Below are 20195 nucleotides of genomic sequence, written 5' to 3'. Positions count from 1 at the left end.
GAGCCGTTCTGAGCCAAGCCGTTCCGAGCCGTGCCGAGCCACGCTGAGCTATTCCGAGCCGAGCCGGGCCGTTCCGAGCCGCACCGAGCCGTTCCGAGCTGCTCCGAGCCGTGCTGAGCCGTTCCGAACCGAGCCGTGCCGAGCCGCTCTGAGCCGTTCCGAGCCGCTCCGAGCCGAGCCGTTCCGAGCGGTGCCGAGCTGCTCCGAGCCGTGCCGAGACGCTCCGAGCCGTTCCGAGCCGAGCCGAGCCGCGCTGAGCCGTGCCGAGCCGAGCCGAGCCGTTCCGAGCCGTGCCGAGCCGTTCCGAGCCGCTCTGAGCCGAGCCGAGCCGCTCCGTGCCGTGCCGAGCCGTTCCGAGCCGTTCCGAGCCGAGCCGTTCCGAGCCGTGCCGAGCCGCTCCAAACCGTGCCGAGCCGTTCCGAGCCGTTCCGAGCCGAGCCGCGCCGAGCCGTTCCGAGCCGTGCCGTGCCGAGCCGTTCCGAGCCGAGCCGAGCCGCTCCGAGCCGAGCCGAGCCGAGCCGCTCCGAGCCGAGCCGTTCCGAGCCGAGCCGAGCCGAGCCGAGCCGTTCCGAGCCGAGCCGTTCCGAGCCGTGCCGAGCCGTTCCGAGCCGAGCCGCTCCGAGCCGAGCCGAGCCGAGCCGAGCCGAGCCGAGCCGAGCCGCTCCGAGCCGAGCCGAGCCGAGCCGAGCCGAGCCGAGCCGTTCCGAGCCGAGCCGAGCCGCTCCGAGCCGAGCCGTGCCGCGCCGATCCGCGCTCCGCGCCGGCCGAGCCCCGGCGGAGGGCGGAGCGATGTCGCCGTTCCGGGGCGGGCCGGGCCGGGCCGAGCCGTTCCGGGGGACCGGGGCACCATGGCGGCCACCAAGCGGGTGCTGTACGTGGGTGAGTGGCCGGGCTGGGGGGACCCCCGAGGGGCCGGGGCCGCCGGCGGTGACCGCTGGCCGCCCCGCAGGCGGGCTGGCCGAGGAGGTGGACGAGAAGGTGCTGCACGCCGCCTTCATCCCCTTCGGAGACATCACCGACATCCAGATCCCGCTGGACTACGAGACCGGTGCGTGCCTGGGCGGGCTGGAGCATCCCCGGGGTGCGGCTTTGGGGTGGGGGCGGTTTTCCCGGGATGGGAGCCCCCCCTCGCACCCCCGGGGCACCGATGTGTCCGTGCTGGCCCTGACCCCTCGCTTCCTTCCCTCCAGAAAAGCACCGCGGATTCGCCTTCGTGGAGTTTGAGCTGGCAGAGGTGAGGAACCAGCAAGTGCTCGAGCCATTTGGGGTTTTTGCCCCGCCTTGGGGTTTTGGGATGGATCCTCTCTCTGCTGGGGAAATCTGTGTGGGTTACCTGCCATAACATTCTGCTCTTCCAAGTCCCCACTTTTCCCATTTTCTCTTGGGCTGAAGTTCCCACTTTTCCTGTTTCCAACCCAAACTGCTCCCCTGCCACCGTCCCTGGCTGGGTTCCTTGGTTTCATGGGCTGTCATATATTTGTCCTCTGATCATCTGTCCTGGGCTTCGTACACAAATCTCTCCCCTCCCAAATGCTCACGGCAGCAATGAAACATCTTAAATATGAGGGGTTAGTGGGAAGATGAGACCCCCATGGGTTTGGAAACCCCACATGGATGGGGTTTGGATATGGCTTTTACAAAACCCATCAGTTCACACATCCCTGGGACAGATGAGGTTTAATAAAACCTGGCAGTTTTCTTTATGCTGAGATGCTGGGACATGGCTATGCTGGACCTTGACAATAAATGTTAATAATGATTTTTTATTGATTTTTCCTTTTGGCAGGATGCAGCAGCAGCTATTGACAACATGGTATGGACCCTGCTCCCGCTCCTGCTCCCTGTTCCTTGGGGATGTGTGGATTTGCTGCCCTGGGTGCTGTGGGTTAATAGAGAGAGCTGTGTCCTCTGAGCTCTGCAGGGCTTTGGGGGCACGGTGGTTTTATACCTTTTGGTGGGCTTTGCTGTGCTTTTTTGCCCTCTGCAGAACGAGTCTGAGCTCTTTGGCAGGACAATCCGCGTGAACCTGGCCAAACCCATGAGGATTAAAGAAGGATCATCCAGGCCTGGTGAGCTGGGGAGCAGAACATCCCTGGGCATGCTCGGAGCTCTGTGCATAAGCTGAGCTGTGGCCCTTTGGGTCAATTCCTGTGCTCTGACCTTTCCTTTTGTGGCCACAGTCTGGTCAGATGATGAGTGGCTGAAGAAGTTCTCAGGGAAGACTTTGGAGGAGAACAAGGAGGAGGGAGGAGCAGAGGCCCCCAAAGCAGAGGCACAGGAGGTAGGAAAAACAACCGGAGCCATCTGTATCCCCATTATCCCAAAGGATGAGAGTGCAAAGCAGAGAGAAATGTCACCTCAACTTGCTTTACTTTCTTTTCCTGCCCAGGAAGAGCCTCCTGCCAAGAAATCCCGGGTGAACCCCCAGGTCTACATGGACATCAAGATCGGGAACAAGCCCGCGGGGCGGCTGCGGATCCTCCTGCGCTCCGACGTGGTGCCCATGACCGCAGGTGAGGAGAAGGCTCAGCCTCCCCTCCTGGCTGTGGTGCGGAGGGTCAAAAATGGGACATCACACCCTGATCAATATGATCAAGTGAAGCCACTTTTGTTATACAGAAGCCTGTATTTATAATAAGTTCTGCTGTTTATGCTCCTTTAGCTAATTCATGATTGGTTAATCCTGACTGTCCACGTGTCTAAAATTAAATGCTGAATTGGATCACCCGATTCTTCACGCGTCCTGGCCCACCCTGAGTTCTCTTTTTTACTTCCTCGAACTTTGCTGACAACTTTTGCTGATTCTCGCTGACTCTTCTTCTTTTCCTGTCTTCAGGGACTCACTGACCCCGTTCCTTGAACTGATTATTTTGTTACCAGCGAGGCTGGATTGTGCATCTGCTGAACGTGTGTCCACTGTCCTGCAAAAAAAGCCTCAACACCTGGTGACCCCCAGGGGGGCACAGCTCTCACCTCCCTCCCCTTTGCCCCCCACACAGAGAATTTCCGCTGCCTCTGCACCCACGAGAAGGGATTTGGCTTCAAAGGCAGCAGCTTCCACCGCATCATCCCCCAGTTCATGTGCCAGGCCGGAGACTTCACCAACCACAACGGCACCGGCGGCAAATCCATCTACGGGAAGAAGTTCGATGACGAAAACTTCATCCTCAAGCACACAGGGCCAGGTAAAGCCCATTCTCCAGGAGAGAAAATGGCTCGGCATCATCCAGGGACCCCCTTTGGGCTGTTTTGGCCGTGTTGATAGCAGCAGCCCTGAATTATAATTATAATTATTATCATCTACATTGGCCAGATTTTTCTGCCACATTCAGACCCTTGTGTCTCACCAAATGCATCGTTCCCTCTCCATCCACTTTATTTGCAGTATTACATAGAGGAAAAACAATTCCAAAGCTGCTTTTCCTGCTTGATTTTTTAAACGAGGGTTGTCACAGCATGACTGTGAAAGGCAGGAGCAAGCAAGCAGGTTTATCTCCATACAAACAGCTTTGCTGTTACTGCAGCTAAAAATAGCTGAGTATCTTTCACATTTGCAAGTGTTTCTCAGCAGAATTGATTTCTGGTAGCTTCTGTGGGTTTTGATACCCAGCAGCTCCCCTGAATCCAGCAGGGGACACGGGACACGGGAACTTGGCTGGGCTGAGGCAGCAGCTCCTGAGCTCAGCCATAACTCTGCGCTCTCTGATCCCAGGGATGGTGTCCATGGCAAACTCGGGCCCAAACACCAACGGCTCCCAGTTCTTCATCACCTGTGACAAAACAGACTGGCTGGACGGGAAGCACGTGGTGTTCGGGGAGGTGACAGAAGGCATGGACGTGGTGAGGGAGATCGAGGTAGGTGAGGGCAGGGGGGAGCTGAGGGCAGAGCCCACTTCCTTCCTGCCCTGAGGATTCACGTCTGGAATTCCTGCTGCTCTTTTCTGCAAGGCTCAGGGCACCAAGGACGGGAAGCCGAAGCAGAAGGTGATCATCTCGGACTGCGGGGAGTGCGCGTGAGCTCGGTGCTTGGAGGGGCTGCAAGGGGGGAGCCTGGCCTGGAGGGACAGGGAACCAGCAGGGATGGGACACCCCAGGGACTCCCCAGCACTGCCCATCCTGCAGCTTCCATAGGAATTCCCCCACAAAGGTTCCTGTGGGCAGGATTTATCCTTCCCGGGATAAATCGCTTCCTAGCCTGCGCTGCCCGAGCTGGGCTGGGCTGGTCCTGCTGCCGAGTTCTGCAAAAAAAATTATGTTTGGTAAAAATAAAGCCTAGTTTTGAACATACTGAGGGCCTGGCTGCTGAATTCCCTCAGTGGGAGGCTGGTCTTTGAGCAAAGATGCTGGTTTTTTTTTTTTTGTATTTGTCCTCATCTTCATGAATCCCGTGCCTAAATCCTGGCACCAGGGGAAGGTGCCTGGGCCAGGGAGAGAAGAGCGGGGCTGAACCTCTCGTGTTTGTTGCACAGCAGCATCTCCTGGAGCTGTTTTTGCCTTTGTAGTGTCCTTTTCCAGCAGCAGAGGGAGGCAGGTCCCTGGCTGGTGCCTCTCCTGCTGGGAAGGCAGGTCCAGCTCCATCCCCACCCCAGAGGGAGGGCGTTCTCTGGGGTGTGTGAGCTGGACAACTCGGTCAGGACAAGGAACACCAGGAAGTGAGGGAGCTCTTGAGGTGATGAAGAAGAAAAAAAACCCAGAGTGATGAGGCTGTAGGAAGGGATTTCCAGCCTGCAGGTTGCAGAGTGGGATAAACCACATGGATTTATAGTTGCTGTGGTGGGCAGCCCTGGCTCTGCACTTAAAGGTGACCAGGAAGTGATGGGTTTTGGGTTTCCAGTGAAATTATGGAAAGGATGTTTGGTTCTGAGCTTGTGCAGGTATTGGCAGGAGGGATGAGGCTGCTGAGGTGGAGAGGAAGAGCTGATGTTTGGATTTTGGGGATGTTTGGAAATGCTTGTGCCATTGGGGATTTGGGGTTTGCCCAGCCCAGCCCAGCCCCTCACAAGCCATGGTGTTTTTTTTTCCGTAAGGGTTGCTTCTTTTTGGTTTCCTAGGGTGCTTGGGGGTTGTGCAAACTGAGACAAGGTGAGATGCACAGATGTGATTCCTGACAGACAAACCAGCCCAGCTTTCCCCTTCCTTGCTCCCTTCTTTTTCCCTAAATCCCACATTTTAAAGCCAGCCCTTGCAGGCAACTTCAGCAAGACCAGAGAGGGAGAGCCCAGAGTCAGTGCACGGCCTGGGTGTTCTCTCTGCAGGAGGCACCACATCCCACAGAGCCAGGATTGCATCCTGAGCTGGATTTCGTGTGGAATTAAATACCCAGACAAGCAAAGACCTTTCCTTGGGAAGCTGGGCACTGACAGGGAGCAAATCTTCCGTATTTTGGTGGCGTTTCATTGGGATTTTTCCCCGACTGTGCCAGCTTCTTTCCTTGTCTGTTGATGTAAGGCTCCCCAGGTATCCGAGCTGAGAACCAGGACAGGCCTTTTCCTTTTAAAATCAGAGCAAATAAATAATTTAATTGTGCAAATAACCTGGGGAAGCTGCCTGGGACTGGTGCGGTCACAGCCCTGCTAGGAGCCCGCGGTATGGGCACAGCCTGACCTAAAACTCACATCAGGGCTCATTTTCAAGCAAATAGCTACAATTTTAGCCAGTTCTGAGTATTTTTTCGTTGCAAAAGGCCCTCTGAACAGAGCCCTGTTGTGCTGTGACATTAAAAAACAAAGAGCAAGAGAAACTCTGTGTTTACTTTCCAAACTTTGCGTTTATTTTATAACAGTGCTGTAGCTCAATATGGATATTTTATTTTTTTTCCAACTGGCTGAGTTTGGTGAACTTTGGGTAAACAGGAGGGGGTTAGTCAGCCAGCTACTTAATTGGCTGATGATATTTTCATTAAGGGAATTAAAAGCACTTGGGTAGAGGAGGGTTAGTGGAGAAATACACAGCTAGAAACAGCTCAGTCCCAGAGCAGCCTGGATGCTGCCTTCCCCCCCGAAACTGCCTCCACCACAGGGAAAACACATCAGTCACAGACAAAACAGAATCAGCCAAAAATCCTCTCTTTCCCATATATATATATGTTTGTATATATCTGTGTGTCTCATCAAGCAGGATAAGAAAAAGGAAGTTTTATATTATTTACATCCACTTCTGGAAAGGGGTGGGAGGGGTTTAATTTTGGTTTTTATTATTGTTGTTGTTATTATCAATGGATTTTGCTCTGATGCAGCCCACAAAGCTCCTCTTCCATGCATGCAGCAGAAACCCAGGGTGACATTGCTCTGGTGGGAACGGGAGGGGACACTCAGGGACGGGAATGGGACATCCAGGGACAGGAATGGGACATCCAAGGGTGGGAATGGGACACTCAGGGACAGGAATGGGACATCCAGGGACAGGAATGGGACACTCAGAGGTGGGAATGGGACACTCAGGGACAGGAATGGGACATCCAGGGGTGGGAATGGGACATCCAGGGGTGGGAATGGGACACTCAGAGGTGGGAATGGGACACTCAGGGACGGGAATGGGACACTCAGGGACGGGAATGGGACATCCAGGGACAGGAATGGGACACTCAGGGGTGGGAATGGGACACTCAGGGACAGGAATGGGACACTCAGGGGTGGGAATGGGACATCCAGGGGTGGGAATGGGACATCCAGGGACAGGAATGGGACACTCAGGGGTGGGAATGGGACATCCAGGGGTGGGAATGGGACACTCAGGGGTGGGAATGGGACACTCAGGGGTGGGAATGGGACATCCAGGGGTGGGAATGGGACACTCAGGGACGGGAATGGGACACTCAGGGACAGGAATGGGACACTCAGGGGTGGGAATGGGACACTCAGAGGTGGGAATGGGACACTCGGGTGGGGATGGGACATCCAGGGGTGGGAATGGGACACTCAGGGACGGGAATGGGACACTCAGGGACAGGAATGGGACACTCAGGGGTGGGAATGGGACACTCAGGGGTGGGAATGGGACACTCAGAGGTGGGAATGGGACACTCAGGGGTGGGAATGGGACATCCAGGGGTGGGGATGGGACACTTAGGGACGGGAATGGGACACTCAGGGACAGGAATGGGACACTCAGGGACGGGAATGGGACATCCAGGGACAGGAATGGGACATCCAGGGGTGGGAATGGGACATCCAGGGGTGGGAATGGGATGTCCATGGACGGGAATGGGACATCCAGGGGTGGGAATGGGACGTCCAGAGGTGGGAATGGGACATCCAGGGGTGGGAATGGGAATGGGACATCCAGGGGTGGGGATGGGACATCCAGGGGTGGGAATGGGAATGGGACATCCAGGGGTGGGGATGGGACATCCAGGGGCAGGAATGGGACATCTAGGGGTGGGAATGGGACACTCAGGGACAGGAATGGGACACTCAGGGGTGGGAATGGGACACTCAGGGGTGGGAATGGGACACTCAGGGGTGGGAATGGGACGTCCACGGGTGGGAATGGGAATGGGACACTCAGGGGTGGGAATGGGACACTCAGGGGTGGGAATGGGACGTCCACGGGTGGGAATGGGAATGGGACATCCAGGGGTGGGAATGGGACGTCCAGGGGTGGGAATGGGACCTGTCCATCAGTGCCACCATCAGTGGCAGCCGCAGGATTTCACCACCATGTTCCGATGCTTTTTGAGGATGACGTTGTTGTTGCTGTCGTAGTAGAGGACAGAGGTGGCACTGAGCTTGGTGGGGGCACAGCACGCCTTGGGCACGGCCTCAGGCTTCATCAGGTGGACCTGGGGGATGGATGGAGCCCGTCAGAGCCAGCAAACGTGGCTCCAGGCAACAGAAAAAGCGTCAGACCGACCAAAAAACCCTGGGTGAATGGGGGGATTATTTCCATCTTTTTGCAAAAATATTTATTCTAAACTCCAGGCAGTCCCTGCTGCGGTTTACATTGGATCAGGGCTCATGGCACTGCGTGGGCCAGGCAGCCCCTTCATTTATTTGGGATTTCAGGGCCCTTTTTCTCACAAAAATAGACAAATGACTAAAATAAACCCCATAAATCAGCGCAGGGTCAGGCTCCGGTGTGGGCGGGGGGCGCTGGGTGTTGTTCCGACAGAGATTCTCCACCCCAAACTTAAAACCTAAAGTCCACAGCAGCTCTCTGACCAGGACTGCACTCTTGGATGGCTTTTCCCTGCTGGGGACATGGTTTATCCCGGTGTTTTCCTGCAGGGCAGGAGCCGGAGGGAGGCTGGCAGGACGCGCTGGCTGCCCCGACATGTGCGATTAATTTACAGCAGGGGCAGCCGAGCTCTCCCAGCTCGGAAGTCCGGTGTTTTTGCGTTCCAACCCTGCTATTTGCAGCTCAGGCTGGGGCTGGCACGGCTCCGCAGCCGCCTTTGCCCTGGCTCTTCCCAGAAGGGCCGGATCCAGGTGATTCACATCCTGCCCCAACGATTTTGGGAACAGCGCTGGGTTTGGGGGCGATGGGTGGGTGTAGAGGGGGGAAAGAGCCCCTCCCTGCCGCTGCCAGGATGGTTCCCAGCCCCTGGATGGGCCCTGGAAGTTTTGTTAATGTCAAAATTAAACCCAGCCAGGCGACACCTTCAAAGGCTCGGCCGAGGGCTCGGCGCTCCCTGTAATTAACCGCGAGCACCGGAGCCGGGGTGGCTCTGCCATTGGGAAACCAAAACACTCACAGGGCAGGAAATTCCAGAAATTAAAGCGCTGGCTGGGATGTGGGGTGGGTTTGGGAAAAAAACAAACCCAAGGCATTAAAGGTTTCTTGCTCGGAATATGCTGAGCCCAACGTTTGGGTGCCGGGGCTGTGGATAAACCCTCGAAGCAGCTGGAGAGGAGGATGCAGGGATGACACAGAGCCTTTTTTGGGGGGCTCTGGTGTGCCCTGGGCTTGTCCCTGCTCCCCAGGTCTGTGCCAGGGGAGAGGGACCATTGACCTGTCAGAAATCATCCGTTTTGCCCCAGCTGCTGTGAAACTGGAGCAGGATCGTGTCAGTCAGAAAATCAAGAGGTGAGGGAGCTCTGGGATCACAAAACCCCACTGGCTGAGGATGAGGGACAGAGCTTTGTGCCCTCACTCTGGGTCTCTCCACGAATGCCTTGAAATTCTGTATTGGAACCTCCCGTGAGCCTGTGGTGGGGGCCAGCCTGTGAGCACCCATCCGGATGTGTGAGCACTCACCCAGATGTGTGAGCACCCATCCGGATGTGTGAGCACCCATCCAGATGTGTGAGCACCCATCCAGATGTGTGAGCACTCACCCAGATGTGTGAGCACCCATCCGGATGCGTGAGCACCCACCCGGATGTGTGAGCACCCATCCGGATGTGTGAGCACCCATCCAGATGTGTGAGCACCCATCCAGATGTGTGAGCACCCATGCAGATGTGTGAGCACCCATCCGGATGTGTGAGCACTCACCCAGATGTGTGAGCACCCACCCAGATGTGTGAGCACTCACCCAGATGTGTGAGCGCTCACCCGGATGTGTGAGCACCCATCCGGATGTGTGAGCACCCATCCAGATGTGTGAGCACCCATGCAGATGTGTGAGCACCCATCCGGATGTGTGAGCACTCACTCAGATGTGTGAGCACCCATCCAGATGTGTGAGCACCCATGCAGATGTGTGAGCACCCATCCGGATGTGTGAGCACTCACCCAGATGTGTGAGCACCCACCCAGATGTGTGAGCACTCACCCAGATGTGTGAGCGCTCACCCGGATGTGTGAGCACCCATCCAGATGTGTGAGCACCCATCCAGATGTGTGAGCACCCATGCAGATGTGTGAGCACCCATGCAGATGTGTGAGCACCCATCCGGATGTGTGAGCACTCACTCAGATGTGTGAGCACCCACCCAGATGTGTGAGCACTCACCCAGATGTGTGAGCGCTCACCCGGATGTGTGAGCACCCACCCAGATGTGTGAGCACCCACCCAGATGCGTGAGCACCCACCCAGATGGGCGTGAACCCACCCAGATGTGTGAGCACTCACCCAGATGTGCGAGCACCCACCCAGATGGGCGTGAACCCACCCAGATGTGCGTTCACCCCCGAATTTAATTCTCTATTTCAATCTGGAGCCCAACTGCACCCTCCCACCTGAACACCCTCAAACCCAGCCGTGCTCATCCCAAAATCTCAGCTCTTGCTTGGGTCCTGCCGGGCTCTGACTGCCCCCCAGGACCCTGGATGTCCCCCCAGGGCTGCCCTCGTGGGCTGCACTGACCAGGGACTGCAGGATGGCGTGGTTGGTGGCGTTCATGCAGGAGTCCAGTGGGAAGGCACACTCCCCCTCGCAGTAGTAGGCTGAGTATCCCTGCGGAGCAATCACCCAGTCCTGCAAAAAAAAAAAAAACAAAAAGGGATTACATGGAGGGCTTCACCCTTCTGTGCCCCCTCATCCATTCCCCACCTGCATAAACAGCTCAGCCACCTCCTCCCCACGGGGCTGTGCCAGCAGCAAGGGTTTATTTTGGTTTTCTGGATCAGCCATGGGTTGTTCGGGGTCACCGGTGGGGTTTGGGGTTGTGGCAGTTCATGTTTGCCTTCCCAGCTCCCGGGATGGTTTCACGGGCAGGAGAATCCAGCCTGGGAGGGAGCCCAGGGTGGGGGAATGGAGAGATGGGTTTGTTTTTTTTTTTTTTTGTCATTTACTTCTCCCAGCAGACAAGTACCAGCCAGCCGAGGTCCTGGAAGCTGACGTAGAGCTCGTGGCGCCGGCAGACCTGCCGCCCATCTGTGGTGTGGACATCATCTGTGGGAAAAGGGATCAGGGATTTCAGCCCTGGAATTCCCCCTCAGAGGTGGGATCCAGCCCCTGGGATTGGGATTAGCCCAGGAGAGCCAAAGGAGAGGAGCCTTTGTTGCTGCACAAAGGGAAAAGCAGCTCCAGACTGGCCTATAAATTGGTATTTCAATACTGGGATGAAGGAATTCAGCCTTGGAAGGGTTAAACCCCAGCTTTGCTCACTTTGAGGGTTTCCCAAATTCAGGCCTTCCTATTCCCCTCCTTCCTGAGCTTTCTGAAGCTGTGACACCTTCCCAGGGCTCCAAAGCCAAGGGCAATGAGGCAAAAATTCCAATATTCAGTAATCCTGACACGCTCACAAAACACCATTTCCTTGAGGGCATCCAACCCAAACCCTCTCTGCACCTCCCAGACTGCAAAAACCTCCAATCCTAAAACCTCAGAACTTTTCTCTCTGTTTCCCTTGGGCCAAAAAATTGGGATTTCAAGTTGCTGACAAGCAGAGCCTCGTGTTTTCCGCAGGGAGATTCCCCCCTCCTCCAGTAAACACCTTACCAAAAATTCCCGGGAGCTTGTTGGGGTGGGGGAGGTCGTTGGATTTCTTGGGCTGTCGCCTCCTCGGGGGTTTGGCTGCTCGTGTGACACGGGAGGGGCTGGGGCTGGCCCGGAAAAATGTCACCATGAAGGGCTGCTTGGAGCGGGGTCCCCGGCGCCCCAGGAGCCCGGCCGAGCCCGGATCGACGCTGTGCCCTGCGGGGACAGGACCGTGGCTGGGTTTGTCCTCAAACAGAACTCGTTTGGTTAAAGCAGAGGTTAGAAATACAGGAAACTTGCAGCAGGAGATGTGGTTTTGGCATCCCAAGGGGTTGGAGCCCCCTGAGGGTCCTGCTCCAGCACGAAATGGTCACACGGGGCTATTCAAGGGTTAAAATGGATTTTCTCCTTCACCCCAAGGAAGGGATGGGGCTTTCCTGGCTGTGATTCCTCCTCCCATGGAAGAGGAGCTGCTCTTTGTGTGCCTTCCTACCTGGAAAAGGCACTGCTGGATTTAATCCCGTGGGGAAAAGAGGGTTAATCCTCTGCCACACACGCAGAGGATCCCTCCAGGTAAGGAGTTCATTAAGTATTAATGAGGTTAATTACAGTCCACGGCCTTCAGAACCTGCAAACCCAGACTGCTGGCACCCATCACAGCTGGAAATTAAAAACTGCACTGAGATCAACCCCCCCACCACATCCATGGCACCGAGAGGACTCCAATTCCTGGGAATTTGTCCCCAAACGCTGCAGGCAGGGCGGGCAGGCTCACCGTCATCTGTCTCCACGTAGAGCCGCAGCCCCAGGTTGTATTTCTGATCCACTGACCAGTGGTTGCTGGCGGCCGTGACATCAAACACCAGCCAGCCCTCTGTCCCAGCACGCAGGTCCTGCACATCCAGCAGGAACAGGTCAGACTCCCTACAGGAGCAGGGGGAAAAGGAGCAGGTGAGTAACAGCACCCAAGGGGCTCCAGCAGGAAGGATAATTAATGGAAATGACTCCTCGGAGCTGTGTCCGGGCAGATCCCGGCTCTCAGTGCCACTGGCTGTGCTGGACACGACTGGGGTGTCCTGGGAAAAGCTCCCTCCCTGCCCAGGTGGAAATGCCAGGGCGTGGCACTGCCCTGTGGGAAGGTGTGGGAGCAGCCGGACACGGTGGTGCCGCTTTGGGTGGGGTGGGAAGGGAAAGCCTGGGGCTGGTCCCCACACCTGTCTCCATCTTCATCCCAATTCCCATCCCCATCATCTTCATTTCCATCGCCATCACCCCATTCCCACCCCCACTCTCCTCTTCTTCACTTCCATTCCCATGCCCATCTTCATTCCTGTACCCACACCCATTCCCATCATCTCCATTCCCATTATCTTCATTCCCATTCCCAATCCCTATCCCCATTAACCTTGTTCCCATTCCCATTCCCAATCCCTATCCCCATTAACCTTGCTCCCATTCCCATTTTCTATCCCTATCCCCATTAACCTTGTTCCCATTCCCATTTTCTATCCCTATCCCCATTAACCTTGCTCCCATTCCCATTCCCAATCCCTATCCCCATTAACCTTGTTCCCATTCCCATTCCCAATCCCTATCCCCATTAACCTTGTTCCCATTCCCATTTTCTATCCCTATCCCCATTAACCTTGCTCCCATTCCCATTCCCATTCCCATTCCCAATCCCTATCCCCATTAACCTTGTTCCCATTCCCATTCCCATCTTCTTCATTCCCTTACCCATTCCCATTTTCATTCCCACTCCCATCATTCCCATCCCCCACATTCTCACCCCCATCCCCATCATCTTCATTCCTATCCCCATTCCCTTCCCATCTCCTTCATCCCCACACCCTTTCCCATCCCCGTCACCTTCATCCTCCCCCCCAATTCCCATCCTCTCCACCCCATCCCCATCACCCCACACCATTTTCTCCACGCCATCCCCACTCCCACCCCCCTCATCCTCACTCCCACCCCCCTTCCCACCATCCCTGCCGTTCCCAGCCCCTCACCTGTTGGAATGCTGGGCAGCTACCTCGTAGATGCTGATGTGGAGGCTGCTGTTGGCGTGGCCGGGGACACCCCGGGATTTGTAGATGCGGAACTCGGCGGCCGTCACGGCCTCTCCCGCCGGCACCTGGGTCAGGTCGAACCTGAACTCCTTCCAGTAGGGCTTGGGTGAGAACAGGTCCCGGTCCTGCTCCACTGAGGAGAAAAAAGGGGTCAGGGATGGCTGAGCCAAGCCTGGAACCTCCCCACTGAGCCCCACCACATGGATTTTGGGGATGAACTCGCTGGTTCTGAGCCGCTCGCCCTTGGTTGGAAGTTCCCATCTCCTGCGGGATTGAATCCGGATCAGCCTCCCCTGTTTCTGCACTTTATTTTGCTGTAAACCCACCAGCTTCCCCTCCCAGCCCTCCTCCTTTGTTATTAAGTAAAACAAATTAAAATTAAAAGCACAAACGCTGGCTGTGGGAGGAGCACACAGAATGTGACGGGCTTTAGGGGCTGCAGCCTTCTGTGCTTCATCAAAAGGTGAAAAACACATTCAAAATGTTGAGGTTTTGGGGGTCAGCAGGACCACGTGGAGCAGGAATTGGGGTTTTCCAAAGTTTTCTTGCAGCAGACAAGCCCAGGACTCATCAGAGCCATCACTGGATATTACAGGTCCACAAGTAAAGATTTGTCCACAAGCAAAAATTTATCCACAAGCAAAGCTTTTCAGCCTGTGTGGTTTTGGGGAGCTGGCTGGGGGATTATCAGGTCACTGCTCTGTAAAAAAAACCCTCCCTTTTTCCTGAAAACACCTTATTTCTCCACCACACTGGGACAGGAAAAATCTGATTTTATTTTGTTCGTCCATAAAGAATAAACCTTCCTTTCTCCATGGTAATGCAGCCTCCACAGTTTTGTTAACGTGCAATTATTTGCTTCAAATTGTTCTTTAAAAATACCCCAATCTTCCTAGTCTAATTAAAGTTTATGATTAAATGTGATTCAATGTGACTAAAGCTTCTCCCGCTTCAGGCGCAAAAGCGACGTAACCTGGCGCTTACTTTTAAAACTAAAACAAATAATTAACTAAATAAAAACCAAACATTTTAAATACATTTTTTAACCAGTTCCAGGGGGGGAATACTCCAAATTTAATCCACCATAAACTTGCCATTCCCATTTCCACGGAGGGAGCAGCGCATCCCTCCAAACCCAACACCGAGATTTTACTGGCCCACAAGTTCTTTTCCTTCTTATTTTTTCCTCTTTTTTTTTTTTTTTTGCCCCCTTTTTTTTGTTTTATTTTTTGTTTTGTTTTTCAAATCCCACATTCCCTCCAGCTCCTGGCCTCACCACAAGTTGTGTTATAAAAAGAGCCCGGGGCCAGGCGGGCAGGGCGGATGCGGAGAGCGCTTCCTGCTCCGGCGGGGCGGCTGCCAGCTGGACAGGAGGATGCTGTGGGGACCTGACCCAACCCCTGCCCCTCTCGGGGGGGACACAGAGCCCCCCAAACCCTCAGCAGTCCCTCAGGCTCTTCCCTCTTTTCCATTTCTTCCACCATCCCGTCGTGGGGTGGTTTTATTCTCCTGGATTATTGGTGCTGCCAAAGCTGCCGAGGCCTCGTGGTGCTTGCAAAAATCCTTCAATTCCCCCCAAAACGCAAGCAGAGGAGTCGCCTCTGGTTTTTTAGCACTGACAAGCCACCAGTGGATGTCCCAGTCAGTCCAAGGGACAATCAGGTACAGAGTGGGGTCCCCTTGGGTGTTTTTGGTCACTTGGGTGACCCCTTTGCCCCAAAATCTTTGGCTGTAGCTGGACCCTCACCCAGGGATGGGCAGAGGGATTGTTTTTTGTCAGAGCCAAGGGAGTCACAGAGACCCGCTGTCAGATAAAAAAGCCAAAAACGTGGGTTTTGTCCCTAAAGAAGAGTGAAAGCCTCTGTTAATTTTTTTTTTTTATGAAAACTTCCTGTTGCTGTGGAGGTGATGGAGGGGTCCAGGGGTGAAGGCAGAGGAGGGGATTTGGTGGGAGGAGAGCCCAGGGACACCTTGGCAGCAGGAAAAATGCAAAAAGGGCTGCAATTAGCTGAGCTCCTTGATGAACCAAATAAGCTGGATCTGACAGCAATCTGTCTGTCTTTGGGATGAAATTCGGGGAGGAATCCCTGAATTCCCCGCTTCTTCAGGGAGGAAAAAAGGGAACCCCTTCGGGAAGGGGAGGACCGAGGGAGAAGCTTCCCCTTCTGTGCCACGACTGGTGCACAAGCTTGGGGAGGGCTCAACATCACCGTGCTTGCTGCTGAAATCCAAAGGGTTGTGGAATGAGAGCCCTGCAGTCCCCCCTGAGCACCCAGCAGAGCCGTGGGTGCTCAGATGCTGCTGGGGGTGTGCTGGGGGTGCCCCCCCCGGCTGGTTTGGGGAGCCCACGGTGCCTGGGAACCTGCCCCTGATTCGGGTTGACTCAGCCACACCAGCAACCCTCAATTATCTGTGGGCGGATTATCCGGATTGCAGAGGAGACGCACTAAAAAAGCCCAACCCAAGCGCTTTGCTCTCCTTTCCCCCTCCTTTGGCATCATCTCCAGGAGCTGCTGCATCTCCCCCCGAAGCTGAGTGTCCCCCTGTGCTCCCATCACCCCCAAAAAATGATATAAAAATTATTATAAACCAATACAAACAGCCTTGGGGCCGTTCCCCAGGCAGGGGATGCCCAGCTCCCTCTCGACTGAGCCTCCTGGTGTCTCCCAGTCCCTGAGCATTCCCAGATCCCTTCCCAGATCCCAGCCTTCCTCCTGCTCCCCAGGTTATTCTTAGCTGCACGTTTTTCATTGTGCACTTTCTGGGCTTCTATAAACTGTGCATCAGGGGTAATTACCGGTCCTGGCTGCTCCCGATGGGTCCCCACGATCATTTCAGACACCAAATTAAAAGGAAATGCCAGGATATTCAACCACATCAAGTGCTCTGGATCCTAAAATAGGTTTAAAGGAGATGCAGGGAAGATGCTATCCTTCACTAGCAAGCAGGAAAAAATAAGCTCTGGAGGCTTTCTGAAGTGGGAAGGGATTTAGGAGTTATCCCAACACATCCAGGCTCCCAGTTTGCCTCATGAGTGCTTCCTCCATCCTCCTGGGAGCTGCAGGACACAGAGCTTGGCTCTGGACACCCCCAGCCCAGCCACTTTTGGCCTTGGCCCCTGCCCTACACTCATCCAGCTGGGAGCACCGTGCCACAGGTGGATCCCAGGATTTATTTGGGAAGCTTTTCCCACTAAAACACACACGGAGGGTCCATAGAGAGCACTGACACCTTGGCACAGGGCTGCCCTCGGGTGGATGCCCAGGAGAGGAGGCTCAAATGGCTGCAAAATGAAGCCAGGGGTGGGAAAATCCTGAGCCAGCTGCTGACAGCAGCTGGATTTCAGTGTAATTGTGTGGGGGTGAGGGCAGTGGGTGATGAACTTCCAGGGTGGAGTGGAGCAGCACTTCCCAACTCCTAAAATTCAATTAAAGAGGCTGCCCTGAGCTCCCGCCCCACACTTAGGGCTCCCTGAAGTGCCCAGGGTGCTGTGGCTGTTTTTGCCAAGGTGTCCTGCGTTCCTCTCCGGTGCTCCCTGGATTTTCCAGGAGGATGTGCGGCTGTGGGCACAGCTTCATCCGAAACAGCCACGGGGGAGTCCAGCCACAGGGAATCACAGACTGCTCTGGGTTGGAAGGAACCTTAATGATCACCTAATTCCAACCCCTTGCCATGGGCAGGGACAACTTCCAATAATCAGGAGCCATGGATGCCAGGAGGGAAAGGGGGGATGCGTGTGCCGTGGTGCCCTGGGCGGCTCGGGAATGCTGTGAGTCCTCACCCCCTTCCCATTACACATCTCTCTGCTCCACAGTTACACCCTGCCCGTATCCATGACTCGCAGCTGAGGAGAAATCCCAAAGCCCATCCTCACCCCGGACTTAAAAACCCACCATCCCGCCCGACTGCTGCAGCCAGGGCACAGAAACAGCACGGGCCGGGCTTCATCCTCGCTCCGGGAGGAGCAGAAGGGGTGGGATGGGTGGATCCAGCATCATCAAACACAGCTGGGGGTGCCCAGCGGCCCTGGCTGCCCGTGCCCCCCCAAAATGAGCCGTGTTTGTGCTCCAGGGAGGTTCGTCACTCCCCCTTGCCAGGAACAAGGAGTGCCGTCGGGAGCCGCGCTCCAGCCCGGCTCACACAGGGATGGCTGCGAGTAAAGAGGTCCAAGCGCCCAATGGGGCACAGCCTTTACCCCATTTGCATGTCCCATCAGGATAATTGTGCAGCTAATTATGTATGCAAATGAGAGCTGGCCTTCTCCCACCAAAAAAAAAAAAACAAAAAAAAACCAAAAAAACCACCAACTCCTTATTTAATTAACATGAAGGGGCTGACGAAGCCGCAGAAATCAAAGCCATTCAAATTGAAGGCTGGAGCTGTGCTCCCCAACTCTCCTGGCTGCTCCAGGAGCACTGGGCAGGGCAGCAGTGCCCCCGTGCCTGCACCCCTGTACCAGCAGTGCCGCCTCCCAAAGGCTCCCCTGAGCATCCCACTCTGGCTGCCCCCAAACCCGACCATTTTAAAGCCCATTTTGGTGCTTGGGTGTTGTCCCAGGTGCTGAGGGGATTTGGTGTTTCAGTTTTTGTCTCCATCACTCTCAGCTTTCCCAGGATGCTGAGCTTCACCAGTTGCCTCAGGACTCTGGAGGGGAGCTGGGTGCCTGCACCTGTGGGCACCCCAAGCACCTGGGTCTGGCCCAGGGAGACTCCTCACACCCACACGTGGCACACGGGGAGTAGGAATGAGTGGGAGACACCCCTACAGCCCCTCCCTCGCCTAAACCTCCTCCCAAGGGTGCAGATCCCCCTCCCTGCCTCCAATCTCCAAGGAGGGATTCTCCCCATCCTCAGAGGTTGTGGTGGATTTTGTACTCGGGGCATCCAAACACCCTTTAAAGCAACGAGCAGGGGCAGGGAAAAGCTCCATATCCGAGCTCCCAGTCTGCGAATCCCACTGGGTTCAGGCCACCCCAGCGCCTGCCCTGGGAGAGGACTCATCTCATCCCGAGGCTTGTGGCCCCGCTGATGCTGGGAACAGCTCTGCTGCTGCCTGGAAATACGAGGGATGCTGGAGCTGGAGCCTGGTAAGCAGCTGGACGGGATTCCAGCAATAATTAGCAGCCTCGAGGATTTTATTTGGAGCCGTGATTCAGTGTCCCATCGAGGGTCACCCAGAGCTGCTGTCCCGCCTGTCCTGAGCCCCGTTCGCTGTCCACCGAAACGGGGAGAGCCTCCCTCAGCTTCCCCCTTGCTGCAGGACATTCCCCTTCTCCATTTCCCCCTTTTAAGCGGAATTGGGATTCAGCCCGGCCACTTTGAGCCAACACTCGTGTCCCTCACCGCCACCGTGTCCCTCACCGCCACCGTGTCCCTCACCGCCGCTCTCCCCGTTACTGAGCTTAACTTTGGGCAAAAGAGCTCCTTATCTGAACAAGGACTGAGAAACCACCCCGAGGGATGCCCGGAGCTGCCGGTGCCACAGTCACGGACCGGGACTTGGGGTTGGGGTCAGCTCAGCCCCGTGCCCGTCCCGCCGGGGCTGTCCCCCGGTGTCCCCTCGGTGCCTTCCCGGCTCTGCGCTGTGCGGGCTCAGCCGCCGCCTCCTCGCCGGTCCTGCCCGTCCACCCCTGTCTGCTTTTGTCCCCCCGGTCCCTCCGTGCGGCTCGGTCCCCTCCGGTCCTGCCTAAACCACCTGGATCATCCCCGTGCGCTCCGATCGTCCCGGTGCCCCCGGTCCTGCCAAAACCGCCGGGATCCCGCCCGCACGTCCCGGTATCCCCTCCCGGTACCCTCGGTGAGCCCCGGTGCGCTCCGGTCTTCCCGATGCCCCGGTCCTATCAAAGCCGCCGGGATCCTGGCCGCACATCCCGGCACCCCCGGTGCGCTCCGGTCCCCCCGATGCCCCGCACATCCCGGTGCCCCCCGGTCCGCCCCGATACTCTCGGTGCCCCCCGGTCCTCCCGGTGCCCCGCAGCGGTTCTCACCCATGTTGACGAGGCTGACCACGGTGTCTGCGCGGCTCACGACGCTGCCGGGCGGGGGGCTCTGCGTGCTGAGCCCGGTGAGCACCGGGCGCGACACCGCCGCTTCCTCGCCCTCCTCCTCCTCCTCCTCGCCGGCCACGGCGTGGTACAGATCGAGCATGAAGAGCGGCGCGGCGGCGGCGGGGGCGCGGGCGGGGGCGCGGGGCCGGGGCCGGCCGGGCAGCCCCAGCACGGCCAGGATCTCCCGCTGCACGTCCCGCCGCTCGCCGCCGCTCAGCCGCCGCTGCGGGACCCCGGCGGCGTGGAGCCGGCGGCGGAGGACGCTGCCGCTGCCCAGCTGGCACAGCACGGCCGCCACCCACAGCAGCGCCACGGCCCCACGCCGCCCCCCGCCCGCCCCGCGCCCCGGCCCCATGGCACCGCCGGGACCCCCCGCCCGCCCGGTGCGGTGCGGCCCCGGGCACCGGCACGGCCCCGGCTCCGGCCCCGGCCCGCCCCGGCGGGGCGAGGGAAAGGGACGGTCCCTCCAGCGGCACCGCCCCGGCCCTCCCCGCCCGGCTGCTCCGGGGCACGGGGAGCATCGCTGGGCACCCAAAGCCGTGGAGACACAAATTCATGGGAACACATCCCCGGGGATGTTTATCCTCGTGGGCACCCAAAAGCCGTGGGTTTCCAGCCTCACTCACACCCAAAACCATGGGGACCCATCCCTAGGGATGCTCCTGCTCGTGGGTGCACGAACGCATGGAAATCCATTCCTAGGGATGCTCACCCCATGGGCGCCCACTTCTAAGGAGGCTCCCCCTTGTAGGCAGCCGAACCCAGCGGCACC

General features: G+C 56.8%; 3 protein-coding genes across 3 annotated transcripts in view; 1 reads left to right on the top strand and 2 right to left on the bottom strand.

The window, feature by feature from the left end:
• The window catches only part of CAP1 (cyclase associated actin cytoskeleton regulatory protein 1), a 139639-nt gene extending 122227 nt beyond the window's left edge, over positions 1-17412 (bottom strand). Inside the window, exon 1 of the mRNA XM_068172860.1 lies at positions 17407-17412. The gene's annotated coding sequence lies outside the window, so the exon portion shown is untranslated. The remainder of the gene's footprint in view (positions 1-17406) is intronic.
• On the top strand, positions 800-4291 carry PPIE (peptidylprolyl isomerase E). The gene is made up of 10 exons (XM_068172881.1): positions 800-879; positions 950-1048; positions 1191-1234; positions 1787-1813; positions 1988-2069; positions 2181-2281; positions 2390-2513; positions 3000-3185; positions 3713-3855; positions 3949-4291. Exons 1-10 carry the CDS (start codon positions 849-851, stop codon positions 4015-4017), a joined length of 906 nt encoding a protein of 301 aa, XP_068028982.1. The 5' UTR covers positions 800-848; the 3' UTR covers positions 4018-4291.
• Positions 7631-19778, bottom strand: LOC137462464 (bone morphogenetic protein 8B-like). The gene is made up of 7 exons (XM_068172867.1): positions 19364-19778; positions 13318-13510; positions 12081-12229; positions 11327-11521; positions 10698-10777; positions 10250-10360; positions 7631-7780 (listed from the first exon to the last, which is right to left on the bottom strand). Exons 1-7 carry the CDS (start codon positions 19776-19778, stop codon positions 7631-7633), a joined length of 1293 nt encoding a protein of 430 aa, XP_068028968.1.
• Positions 19779-20195: the final 417 nt, after the last annotated feature.

The sequence above is a fragment of the Anomalospiza imberbis genome, chromosome 25 (assembly GCF_031753505.1).
Source record: "Anomalospiza imberbis isolate Cuckoo-Finch-1a 21T00152 chromosome 25, ASM3175350v1, whole genome shotgun sequence".
Taxonomy (NCBI): Eukaryota; Metazoa; Chordata; class Aves; order Passeriformes; family Viduidae; genus Anomalospiza; species Anomalospiza imberbis.
This window is presented reverse-complemented; position numbering and strand designations above follow the sequence as displayed.